This window comes from Trichoderma reesei (genome assembly GCF_000167675.1).
Source record: "Trichoderma reesei QM6a unplaced genomic scaffold TRIREscaffold_1, whole genome shotgun sequence".
Lineage (NCBI taxonomy): Eukaryota > Fungi > Ascomycota > Sordariomycetes > Hypocreales > Hypocreaceae > Trichoderma > Trichoderma reesei.
Genome location: NW_006711148.1, coordinates 2,479,992 through 2,492,926, shown reverse-complemented (window position 1 = coordinate 2,492,926; position 12,935 = coordinate 2,479,992). Strand labels below are relative to the sequence as shown.

At 32.7% G+C, this 12,935-nt stretch overlaps 3 protein-coding genes across 3 annotated transcripts in view; 1 reads left to right on the top strand and 2 right to left on the bottom strand.

The window, feature by feature from the left end:
- Positions 1-319, bottom strand: part of TRIREDRAFT_103048 (uncharacterized protein) — a gene marked incomplete at both ends in the record, with an annotated part of 1,002 nt that extends 683 nt beyond the window's left edge. The window contains 2 exons of the mRNA XM_006961288.1: positions 41-255; positions 298-319. Coding sequence (XP_006961350.1) covers positions 41-255; positions 298-319 — 237 coding nt within the window. The remainder of the gene's footprint in view (positions 1-40; positions 256-297) is intronic.
- A 2,576-nt stretch (positions 320-2,895) lies between these two features.
- Positions 2,896-3,676, top strand: TRIREDRAFT_74223 (glycoside hydrolase family 11; the record flags this gene model as incomplete). Its single annotated transcript, XM_006961749.1, has 2 exons — positions 2,896-3,185; positions 3,248-3,676. The coding sequence occupies 2 exons, from the start codon at positions 2,896-2,898 to the stop codon at positions 3,645-3,647; spliced, it is 690 nt and encodes a 229-aa protein (XP_006961811.1). The 3' UTR covers positions 3,648-3,676.
- Positions 3,677-3,911: 235 nt separating this feature from the next.
- On the bottom strand, positions 3,912-5,389 carry TRIREDRAFT_2033 (uncharacterized protein; the record flags this gene model as incomplete). Its single annotated transcript, XM_006960881.1, has 2 exons — positions 3,912-5,126; positions 5,177-5,389. The coding sequence occupies 2 exons, from the start codon at positions 5,387-5,389 to the stop codon at positions 3,912-3,914; spliced, it is 1,428 nt and encodes a 475-aa protein (XP_006960943.1).
- Positions 5,390-12,935: the final 7,546 nt, after the last annotated feature.

Here is a 12,935-nt window from a genome sequence, read left to right as displayed (position 1 = left end):
CAGCCTTAGGCGGAAGAGGTTGCGCCTCCAGGTAATCCACCAGGATGCGCAGCAAGGCAAAATTGTGCTGCGACACTGTTTGGCGGTATTGCTGCAGTGCGATTGCAATCTTGGAGCGTCGCTCTTCATCCATACTGATGTGGTCACTTTGCCACTTCGAAGTGGTGGAATCACTGAGTGTGTGCTGGAGAAGATCCAAGCATGTGTGAATGATGGGAACAAGTTCAGCTGGAATTGGAGAAAATGCCTCCCCCTCTATTTTGTCAAGTCTTGACATAACACCTTAACCTACCTTACCTGTTGGTAGGTAACTCTCCATCACGTGTGAGGAGATGACTTATGCCTAAGGTAGGTAAGCTACATATACCTACCCTACGTCAGTGAGGAAGTTAACGCCGGTAAGAATTACATGAAGAGCATGCTGCCCCGTGAATAGACTGACGAATGGCAGCAGTATCATATGTCTCGGTCTTTGAAATGCATCTCCTCTGTATCAAACAGCTGCATCTCACTTTATACTATCCAGGTTGACTTTCTGTGGACATCAAAGCTCCCCCCAGCAGCCTTCTACGCATATAAATTCAACAAAATATAGTATTCCCATAAAATTTCATAAAGCTGCTATTCTACCTACCGTTTAGAGACCGATCTGAAACAAACTGTGTCCGAGAGCAGCAGCATCTAGATGTATACAACTACCTTAACTAAGAGAGCTATACAATTTCCCCATGAGTTACCTCGGTTCCACCCCCCGGCTCTCTAGCGTCTTTGAAACGACTGTTTGTTCAAGGCAGACCTGTAGAAATAGATCTTGGTGAAGATCTATAAGTGCTGTGCAGGGCTAGATCAACTCTCCTGGTCACTACAGACGTATAGGAAGTCCGCAGAATCCCTGTGCTGTTTACAAACACTTGGGAGAAAGTGACCAGTTCAAGAGGTCTTGCATGGAGGGCATCTGCATCAGGCTGGATGCCGCATTGGAGAGAGACCAAGGGTTTGAGGCCGAAATTAGAGGCGCTGTACTTATGGCAGCCCTCACCTGGGTCGTATGCCTGCGCGTCTCTGTTATTCGAACATGTATCAGTATCGTACCCTGTGCACACGCGACCAATGATAAACTATGAGAGCGGCCGGGTGAGGTTGCTCATGCCGCAACCACTCTCATCAAGGGCACCATTGGCGAACCACAGAAACAAGCCCCCGGTGCTTGTGTAGATACAAAACGTCGTCGAATCATGGAGGGGCCATCTTCAGTGTTTATATCTTACCTTGGGATAGGCCAGACCTACCTCTTGCCTCCATGGACGATCAGAAATAGTTATTAGGATTTTCTTCCCTGACAATTAGCCTAAATATACTCTCTTAGTTATTATTATGCCTAATTGAAGACTTAATCACAGCATATTTCGTTGGCTGGCAGATTGAAGACTCATTGTAGTGGCAGATCCTTACATTCTCTGCCCATTTCTCAGGCTCATGACAGAACTCCACCAAACCCTGCCTAACCGGATCTACTCCTCTTAAACGGAGTCTAAGGCACACCAGTACCAGAGTAGATTGACCCAATCAGCAGCAGAGTCCAACTCTGATCGGATGTAGCTTGCCGATTTGCCAGACGAGCTGACGCCATCTACAACTCCATTGTCAACTTCACGGATCCAAACTTAGAAGAAGGCCCTCTAGATTGTTCTTTTCCTTTCTTCCATAATGAGAAACAAGAATCTTTAAACTTCAGCGAACAAATCAGCGATTCATCCCTCGGACAAAGGGAGCTCACTGTGCATTTGGAGAGCGGATGCCGCGTTGAACGGCTTCCCAGTAACCGGAGCAGAGTAACTCACGCCAATGGCAAGAGAAGAATACTGCAGAGACTTGAAGAGATTTCTAAACACCGGCAAGTCTTCGTACTCTATCGAAGTCTCGCCTTACGTACTTGATCTGCTGTCTTTCGTGTCCGGTCAACATATACTCGCACACATTAGCCCCAGCAGAACATGTCGTCGGCATAAAAGGCCAATTCAGATCGCAGATAACAAAATGCTACCAGCATCTGTCTAGTTGTGGAGATATGAAGGGGTATTTCAGGCTTTCTTTGTGGGAATAAAGAGAGAAAGAGAGACTTACAGGAGCTCTAGGCTTCGTAGCCCCTGCGTTCTTAGTTCGCAATGCCGTGAAAGCAGCTACATCTACCAAGACACTCGTGCATCGTCTATTTTATTTGTTACATGCTGGGAATTTCCGGGACATTGTTTAAGGATGACTAGGTTCAGCCGTTAAAGAATGGAAGGCCATGGCTTGTCCCTCTGTGGCAAGTCATTGCACTCCAAGGCCTTCTCCTGTACTAGTCCTACAATTCTGCAGCAAATGGCCTCAAGCAACTACGTAAAACTCCATGAGATTGCAGATGCGGCCCACTGGAATACAACATCCTCCGCAAGTCCGACATGAAGCCCCTTGACTTGATTGGCAGGCTAAATGCGACATCTTAGCCGGATGCACCCCAGATCTGGGGAACGCGCCGCTTGAGGCCCGAAGCGCCGGGTTCGATGCATTACTGCCATATTTCAGCAGTTAACTAGGACCGGCTTGTGTCGATATTGCGGGTGGCGTTCAATCTATTCCGGCACTCCTATGCCGTTTGATCCGATACCTGGAGGGCGTGCTTTAGGCAAAATGCCAAGCTTCGAGGATACTGTACGAGCCGCTTTCAACCTCACTTGATGATGTCTGAGTTTCATCAAGAGAATTGAAGTCAAAGCTCAAATCATGATGTGAAGAGGTTTTGAATGTGGAAGAATTCTGCATATATAAAGCCATGGAAGAAGACGTAAAACTGAGACAGCAAGCTCAACTGCATAGTATCGACTTCAAGGAAAACACGCACAAATAATCATCATGGTTGCCTTTTCCAGCCTCATCTGCGCTCTCACCAGCATCGCCAGTACTCTGGCGATGCCCACAGGCCTCGAGCCTGAGAGCAGTGTCAACGTCACAGAGCGTGGCATGTACGACTTTGTTCTTGGAGCTCACAATGATCATCGCCGTCGTGCTAGCATCAACTACGACCAAAACTACCAAACTGGCGGACAAGTCAGCTATTCGCCTTCCAACACTGGCTTCTCAGTGAACTGGAACACTCAAGATGACTTTGTTGTGGGCGTTGGTTGGACGACTGGATCTTCTGCGTAGGAGGACTCCTCATCATTCTGCACTTTGAAAGCATCTTCTGACCAAAAGCTTCTCTTAGTCCCATCAACTTTGGCGGCTCTTTTAGTGTCAACAGCGGAACTGGCCTGCTTTCCGTCTATGGCTGGAGCACCAACCCACTGGTTGAGTACTACATCATGGAGGACAACCACAACTACCCAGCACAGGGTACCGTCAAGGGAACCGTCACCAGCGACGGAGCCACTTACACCATCTGGGAGAATACCCGTGTCAACGAGCCTTCCATCCAGGGCACAGCGACCTTCAACCAGTACATTTCCGTGCGGAACTCGCCCAGGACCAGCGGAACTGTTACTGTGCAGAACCACTTCAATGCTTGGGCCTCGCTTGGCCTGCACCTTGGGCAGATGAACTACCAGGTTGTCGCTGTCGAAGGCTGGGGTGGTAGTGGTTCTGCCTCACAGAGTGTCAGCAACTAGGTTCTGTTGATGTTGACTTGGAGTGGATGAGGGGTTTGAGCTGGTATGTAGTATTGGGGTGGTTAGTGAGTTAACTTGACAGACTGCACTTTGGCAACAGAGCCGACGATTAAGAGATTGCTGTCATGTAACTAAAGTAGCCTGCCTTTGACGCTGTATGCTCATGATACATGCGTGACATCGAAATATATCAGCCAAAGTATCCGTCCGGCGACATGCCCATCAACTATATTGAAGTCAGAAACACACTGTCCCTCTTCCCTCCTATGCTTTTACAAGCTGCTCCTCTATCCGCCCCCACAGTCCCTTGTTCATATACCCCGAAAGCCAAAAGTTTCCATCCTTGTCCTTGCCCATGATCGGGAAGCCGTTTGGTAGCACGATACCCCACTGATTATTCTGTATATAGATCGGTGAACCCGATTTCCCACCCTCCCTACTGGGCTGAAGCACAGCTGCAGAAAAGTCCAAGTCGAACAGCTTTGCCTTGCCCCAATTTGACAACGTAATCATGTGCATGTTGCCGTTGCCGAAGAAAGGCGGAATCCTCCCGCTAGATCCTCGCCACATAGCGAAAAAGGCTTCTACCTGAGACCGAGTTCCCAGTTCTTGAATCGCGGTTCGAGTAGCAGCAGCAATATAACTCAGCGGCTTCTCAAATATGTGGTGCACCGGCAGTAGCACGTTGATGAAGCCGGTACCGTTGGAGACATATGGCACCCCTTTCGGCAGCAGATCCGTCTCTAGACACTTTCGTAGAGAGTATGCGTTGTTGATGACAACCGTCCTCTGGCTATTCGCTGGCAGATGTGAAGTGGCAACTTTGATCCACCAGGCGCAGAGAACATCGCCTTCAGTCAAGAAAGTGTTTTCTGCGCCCTCGGACTCAAGCTCACTGATTGCCTCTTTGCGAAGGTTCTCAATGAAAGATCCAGGAACACAAAGCATGCGATTCTCTTGCGCTCGGAAGAGATCGAGGACATTGTTGATCCCATACTGGGCCAGCCCAAACATTGACAAGCGCCGAGATGCCAGCTTGTGAGGCTCTGTGGGATATTTCCCAAGATCTGCTAATGGGTCGCCGTCGCGGCCTTGTGGAGCAACAATATCGTCTTCTCGACCTTGAAGCATCAAGGTCCACGCGTCTAGCAAAGCCTTTTTGCCCAGAGCATCCATCAATGTATGCGGCCAGTATATCACCACAAACGTTTTGTCACGGAAAGAAATGATATAAAGCCCCAGCTGGGGGATGTCTCGGTTCAGATAGTCGTCTATGCTGACCGGGCCGCTATCGGGATAAAGTAGTCCGCGGAAATCGTCAGGATCGCATACGACAGCTGGCTTGGAGCTCGGAGCGGGAATCTTGGACGCAACTGGGTGATCTGCAGCATCCATATCGTAGGCCATATGAGTATATGAAAGAGCTCGGCGCTCCTCTGTGAATTCGGCCGGTATATGGTATTCAAGATTTCCTTGGGCCTGCAAACACTATTAGTCTCTTTTCGCCTGGCGGTCTTATTTGGACTTACATCCTTTCGCATTCGAGCCCCGAGCCTTGTCCAGCCATCGCGTTTCGCTAACCTCTCGAGGCTGTTGCGAAGCTTCTCGGGGCTCAACACATCGTCAAATACAAACATGGAATACAGAATGATTGTCCTCCATAGCGGCGTATCGTCGAAGAAGCGAAAGGGGATCACAGTGTCCGTTGGCACTTTGGCTGGCGGAACCTGCCTGCGGAACATTTTGGATGAATTTACACTCTTTCTTCACTTCCGCGAGGTCCTGAATAAGGGATCAGGATTGCGACTAGTAGCTTGAGCTTTCAGATATTATGAACCACGAAGAGAAGGACAACATCCAGGGTCGGCGGTCTGTTTTATATCATCGAAGGATTGGAAGGATCTCAATTATCTGGGTCAACCTGCATCAAGACGGGAGCGCTGCCCACTTTAAGTATACATAATGCCCTGGTCATAGTAGCATTCGCTAGATGCAATGAAACCCGTCGACCGGTTGCAACCTTTCCAGAGTATCACTCGCCAGTTTCGCTGCTTGGTCTTGATACTAGGAGGGGCGAATACGAAGACCAGCCCAGCGGTGTCGGACCAAATGTTCCCTCGTGCGGACAAGCCAGGGTATGCATATGTCCGCAGCTCAGCTGCAGGAATCTTGTGACAAGTTAACCTTGCGATTAGGTGAGGAATGACATGTCTATAGATGAAGTGTGAGGGTTGTTGAGAGAGCCAACGAATACCGTAATTCCGGCCGTGAGGTTGACACAATATCATGTCATTTCCTGCCAAGATACTCACTCCGTGCATGGTCTCAACAGCGATGGATTAGCAGTGATACACCCGGGAAGCGAAGATACTATTCAACTATTCTTTGGTTCTTCAGCTCGTCCGGTTCTGAGTCGAAGTTGGCCTGGGGAGTGGTATAAGCGAACTCCTGAACTAGAGGCATTACCTTGGCAGCATGCTCGACAAACGTGCCTCTACCAAGACTATAAAGATGCTTAATCGTATTCAGAGCCAATCATGATCAAGGCAGCTGATTCCAGCATCGAAGCGGTTCGCATTGCTCCACAACTCGCTTTAGCCCAGAGGATGCTAGTAAGACGGTTGTTTTTCTGTCATTTGTCAATCCAAAAGGATCCTTGCCTCAGAACCGGAGGTAAGCAAGGGTCAACCAACGGGCTGCTGTTAATCACGGCATGTCTGCTTTTTCCACATGCCTCTCCACGCGGCAACCTAGCATTCCGTGCTCTGTAATCGTCCATATACCTGGCAAAGCAACCCCCTGAAGACATCGGAGTTAAGTATTGCCCCGCACCCGTGAGGTCTCCAACAGCTCGGAGTTCCCCGATTACTGCGTATATCTGACAGCTGTTGATCTGTTGATCTGTTGACGAAAGTCGAGCCTATCACATGCTTGAATTCAGGGCTCTAGTATCAGCCGCACTGTCCATGAGATAGCAGAAGTACATCAGGAGAAGGTACGCTTTGAACGCCTGGCAACTTTCACGGCATACTCGCATGCCTCTTACTAACCCACGGTTCCAGTTAACTGCACATGAGGTAGAAACAACTCCTGCATTTTTACTTACCTGGATATGTACCTAGTACCCATTAGTTCCACCCTTTATAACTAACTATTCAGACCTAGCCTTACAGTTAGGCCTAAAAACCCTATTCTACCCTAAAAATTATTCCATACTGCCGCTCGTTTAATAACACACCTATTTTATATATAAATATAAATAATAATATATAATTATCTATCTTAAAATATTAAAAAATTAATAATAGATTTTATAAATAAACTCCTTATTACTTTTAAAGCAGCTGCTGCTATTTTATAAAATTATAATTACTTTTATTATAGCTATAAGCCTTTATTTATTTACACTACTGCTATTAAATTTAATATAAGCTATACTACTATATAATATATAATTTCCTTCTTAAAGGCACTTAATCCTATCCCTTAATAGCTTAACTAGCTATAATTACTTATAAATAAAAAAGATAAGGCCTTAGTAATATATACTATATAGCTTTAAAAAAAAGGCTTTTTAATAACTAAGATCTAGCTTATTATTATTATTAATAATCTTTAGTATTAATAAAACCCTTAAATACTAAATCTCTTAAAAAATTAATATAATTAATAGCTTTTAAATTATTTAAAGCTTTAAAAGTTATTTATTAAGGCTATTAATAAGGCCTAGAAGTTATTTAAAGTATTAAACCTTAAGAATTTTATAATCTTTTTTTAAAATTTAAAAGATTTATAATAAACCAGGTTCTTATAGTTAGTAAAAATACTATTTCCTAAAGGATAAACTATTTAAATAAATAGCTTAAGTAAGGGAGCTATTTAGGTTTATATTAGTAAAGAGTTAAGTTAATACTTAAGGCATATTTAATTATACAGCTAGTTAATACACTTTTATAATAAATATCTAGGTTTTAATTTATTTATATTATAAATATTATAAAATAATAATAACTAGCTATTTAAACTATTTAAATAAGTAATATAAATATAACTTATATATTTAGTTATTTTAATATTCTTAATATACTTAATTATTAAGTTTATTAAGTTATCTTTAATATACTTAATAGTTAATTTTATTAAGTAGCTCTTAATTAGCTAAATAGTTTAATATTTATTTAATACTGCTTATTAAAGGTAGCCTATTATTATAATTATAAAGCTAGGTTATAATATAATATCCCTTTTTTATTAATTTTATTTTTAAAACCTTATTTATACTATTAAAACTTATAATTCCCTTACTTTTTTATAAGTATTTCTTATTTATATATTCTTTTCTTTATATACTAATTAAAATAGTTAGTAGTAAGTATAAATATTTTAAGTTTTTTTAAATATCTTAGTAGTATTATTATAACCTAGCCTTATAGTTATAATAATAGGCCACCCTTAGTAAGCAGCACTAAATAAATATTAAACTATTTAGCTAATTAAAAGCTACTTAATAAAATTAACTATTAAGTATATTAAAAATAACTTAATAAACTTAATAATTAAGTATATTAAGGATATTAAAATAACTAAATATATAAATTATATTTATATTACTTATTTAAATAATTTAAATAGCTAGTTATTATTACTTTATAGTATTTATAATATAAATAAATTAAAATCTAAATATTTATTATAAAAGTATATTAATTAGCTATATAACTATATATACTTTAAGTATTAACTTAACTCTCTGCTAATATAAACTTAAATAGCCCTTTTATTAAAGCTATTTACTTAAATAGTTTATTCTTTAAGAAATAGTATTTTTACTAACTATAAGAACTTAGTTTATTATATAATAATAACTCTTATTTAAAAAGTTACCTTAAACTTTTAAAGTAATATTAATTAAGGAAGTGTTACTTTAAAATAAAAATAAGTAACTATAATAAGTTAATATAGCAACTTTAAGAAATATAAAATTTAATAATACTACTTAAAATATAGTAAAAAATATACTATTTTAATAACTTATAACTTTTAAAAACTTAATTTAATAATTAACTTAAGAATAAGCTTAATAGCAGGATATAATTATAGCCTTAAAAGCTTAACTAAATTAATAAGTACTACTAGTTATTAATATACTAGCTTTATATTAAGAGAAATAACTTAAAAAGATTATTAAGCTACTAATACTAGCTATATATAATAAAAATATAAAAAAGACTAAAGCATTTTTTATAAATATAAAAATATATTTTAAGTACTTTTTTATAACTATTTTAATAAATAAAATAAAGGTATAAATTACTGCTTTTTAACTAGAAAAAGCTATTAAAAACTAGTTTAAACCTTACTAATAGGATTTTAAAGCTATTATTAATAATATTAATATATATAAAGTAAATATTATAGTAATATATAATAGCTATAAGCACTTTAAATAATAAGTTAAGGATATTTTTAAAGCTATAAATAAAAAAAAAGAAGTAAAAAATTAGCTCCTTAACCTTAAGTAAAAAGGGTTATACTTAAAGTTTACTACAGAATTTATTTAAATTAGCACTAAAATAAATATAAATAATATATTAAAAAGAGTCTTTTACTATTAAAGGCTAAAATTTAAAGTAAAGAATAAACTTATATAAAATAAACTCTTTAAAATATTTAAAGCTTTTTTTAAAAAAGCTATTTAAATTAATAATTAATTATATAAATAATAAAAAGAATAAAGTATAAAAAAATATAGTAATTAAAAAATATTTTAATAAAAAAATATAGTAAATTATAAGAAAAAGTATAACTTTATAATATATAATAATAAAAAACCTAAACTAATAAACCTTAATACTATTAACTAAAAGAAATAAAATAAATAAAATATTAAATACTATAATTATAAAAAAAAGGGATATATTAAAAAATACTACTATAGCCTTAAAAAGAATAATAATAAAAAATAGTTACTTATTTTAAAACTATAAAATAAGAAGAATATTAATATAATAATACTTATTATAAATTATAAATATTTTAGCTAAATAGTATATTATAATAATATATATAAAATCTACTTTAATAATAAAAAAGGATTAGGTTATTTTTTAAAAAAAACCTAAAAATAAAAAAAGTATTAATACTTTTATTACTTAGCTAATAAATAAGAAATTTAAAAATAATAAAGTTTTAAACTTTAATATAATTAAAACTAAGGATATTTATATTTATTATAAATATAAAGAATTTACTAAATAAGAATAATTTAAATAATAAATAAAAAAAGGACCTTATAAAGGATATAAATTATAAAATCTTAATAATATAAAATATAACTGCAGGTATTAATTTAATACTTTTAAATTAAAAATCTCCTTTAAGACTCTGCTTTACCTTTTAATTAATAAGATTATAAAATATAATAAATCCTTAGCATATAGTAAATTAACTAAAAGAGGATTTATAAAAAAGATCCTTATATAAAAGAATATTAATAAAATAATATAAAAAAATATTAATATATATAAAAATCCTAGAAGAGGACTAATAAAGGTTATAATTAACCTTTAAGATATATAAATACTAAGGCTATACTATATACTTATAATAGTATAATAATTTTTAAAATAAAAATAGACTTAGCTTAAACTTAACCTATTTATTAAAGATTATAAAAAGACTAATATATTAAACTATAATAAGTACTATTATAAAATATATTTAAAATATAAGGTTATAATATAATATAAAATATAAAAATTATTAAATTATAAATAAAAAAAGTTTACTTTATATAATTTTAACTAATACTAATAATATAAGGATTAATAATAAAGACTAGTAGCTATAATTTAAAACTTATAGTAATAAGGATATAACTTTAAAACCTATATAAGAGGATAATAAATAAATAAGAAAAAAGAAGTAAGCTAGAAAAATATTAAGAAGTATTATAAACTAATTAATTAGTATATATTAAAAAAAGGATACTATTAATACTAAAAGTATAAAGTTAAAAAGGATAAGGTTACTTAAATACTCTTATACCTTAACTATATTAATTATAAAAATAATATAATAAATATATAATCCCTTAACTTAATAAAAATAAACTTTACTTAATAAAATAAGTTTTTAATAAATAAAATATTAAAAAGATATATAATTCCAGTTTATATTAATTATAAAGTAATAATAAGCTATATTATCCCTTAACTAGTAAATTACTTATAACTACTAAATATTTAAAAAAAATACTTATATTTACTTTTAAGTATTAAGAATTAAAAATTCTTATATAATAATAAAGTAGTTAATTAAAAGACTAATTACTTTATATTTACCTTTTATAATCTTATTAATTTATATTAGTTTAATATTATAAATATTAAAGAATATAATCTCCTTCTTAAATATAATTAGCTTAAGAAATGCAATTTAATTATTAACTAAAAAAAAGGCTATATAAAATAGCAACCTTATACTTAATTAAAAAATAGAAAATAAAAATAATAACTAAATTAAGATAAGCTATAAAATATTATAATATCCTTAGCCTAAATACTAAAAGCTACTATATTATATAATAAAATAATATAATTACTTAAAAAAGCTATAAAAATATTAAAAATATAAAAAAAAAGAAAAAATAAAAAGGAAATAAAAAAGGCTAAAGAAATACTACTAAAATAAAAGGCTAAAAAAATACTATAATAAAAAAAGATTAAATTTAATAAAGAAATAAATATTATATTATAATATTATAATAAGTAATAAAAAAGCTTATAAAAATAAGCTAAGAAGATACTAAATATAGTTATATAAAACTTATAGTTTATTAATACTATACTAAAATAAGTAAAAAATACTAAATTAAAAAATAATAAAATAGCTAATATACCTTATAAATACTATAAGTTTAAAAAGGTATTTTAAAAAGAACTTAAAATAAAATTACTATTAAATATAAAATAAAATTATAAAATAAAGTTAAAAAATAAAAAGAATTTAACCTTTTATAAGATTTATAATTTTAATTAAAATAAACTTAAAATACTTTAAGAATAGATTAATAACTAATTATAAAAAGAATATATTAAACTATTAAAATTATTAGCAGAATACCTTATAATATTTATATTAAAAAAGAATAGTAAGCTATAACTTATTATTAATTACTAAAAACTTAATAAGATTATAAAAAAGGATATTATACTTTTATTATTAATAATTAAAATTAAAAACTAGTTATTTAAAGTAAAATAGTTTATAGCACTTAACCTTAAAAGAGCTTATAACCTTATTTATATTAAACTAAAAGATAAATAAAAAATAGTATTTAAAATATATTATAGACTTTTTAAATACTTAGTAATGCTATTTAAATTAATTAATATATTTATAATATTTTAAAAAATAATTAACTATATATTAAAGGAATTTATTAACTTATTTATTATTATTTACCTTAATAATATTTTTATTTTTTTAAAAGCTTTTAAAAAATATAAGAGATATATTACTTTTATATTAAAAATACTAAAAAAAGTAAATTTACTAGTAAAACTAAAGAAATACTAATTTTACTAATAGAAAGTTATATTTCTAAAATATATTATTATACTTAAAGAAGTATATATAAACTTAAAAAAACTTAAAGTAATTAGTAATTAGTAACTATTAAAGAATATAAAGGAAGTTTAAAGCTTTTTAAGATTTATAAACTATTATAAATAATTTATTTAGAACTTTATAAAAATTATAACACTACTTATAAAACTTATAAAAAAAAAAAGAAAATTCTTATAGGCATTAAATATATAAAAGGCATTTAATATACTAAAAGAAGCTTTAATTAGCAATCTAGTATTAGTTATATTTAACCTTAATAAACTAATTATAATTAAAGTTAATATATTAAATTATACTATAAGAGAAGTACTAAGCTAGCTAAATAAAAATAAAAAACTAAAACTAGTTACTTATTTCTTAAAAGAGCTATATAAGCTAGAATTATAATACCCTATTTATAATAAGGAATTTAAAGCAATTTATATAGCACTTAATAAAAAATACTAAAAAAACTACTATTAAAAAAGTAAGTTTCTTATAACTATATTTATAAATTATAAAAATATTACTTACTTTACTATAATATAAGAACTCTTATAATAAGTAGTTAAATACTATAAATAACTTTTACAGTTTAACTTAATTATTATGTATGTACAGAATAGGACATCATAGAGCTATGCTTTTAGCTAAGACGTAATCATTTCTAGGAATCCT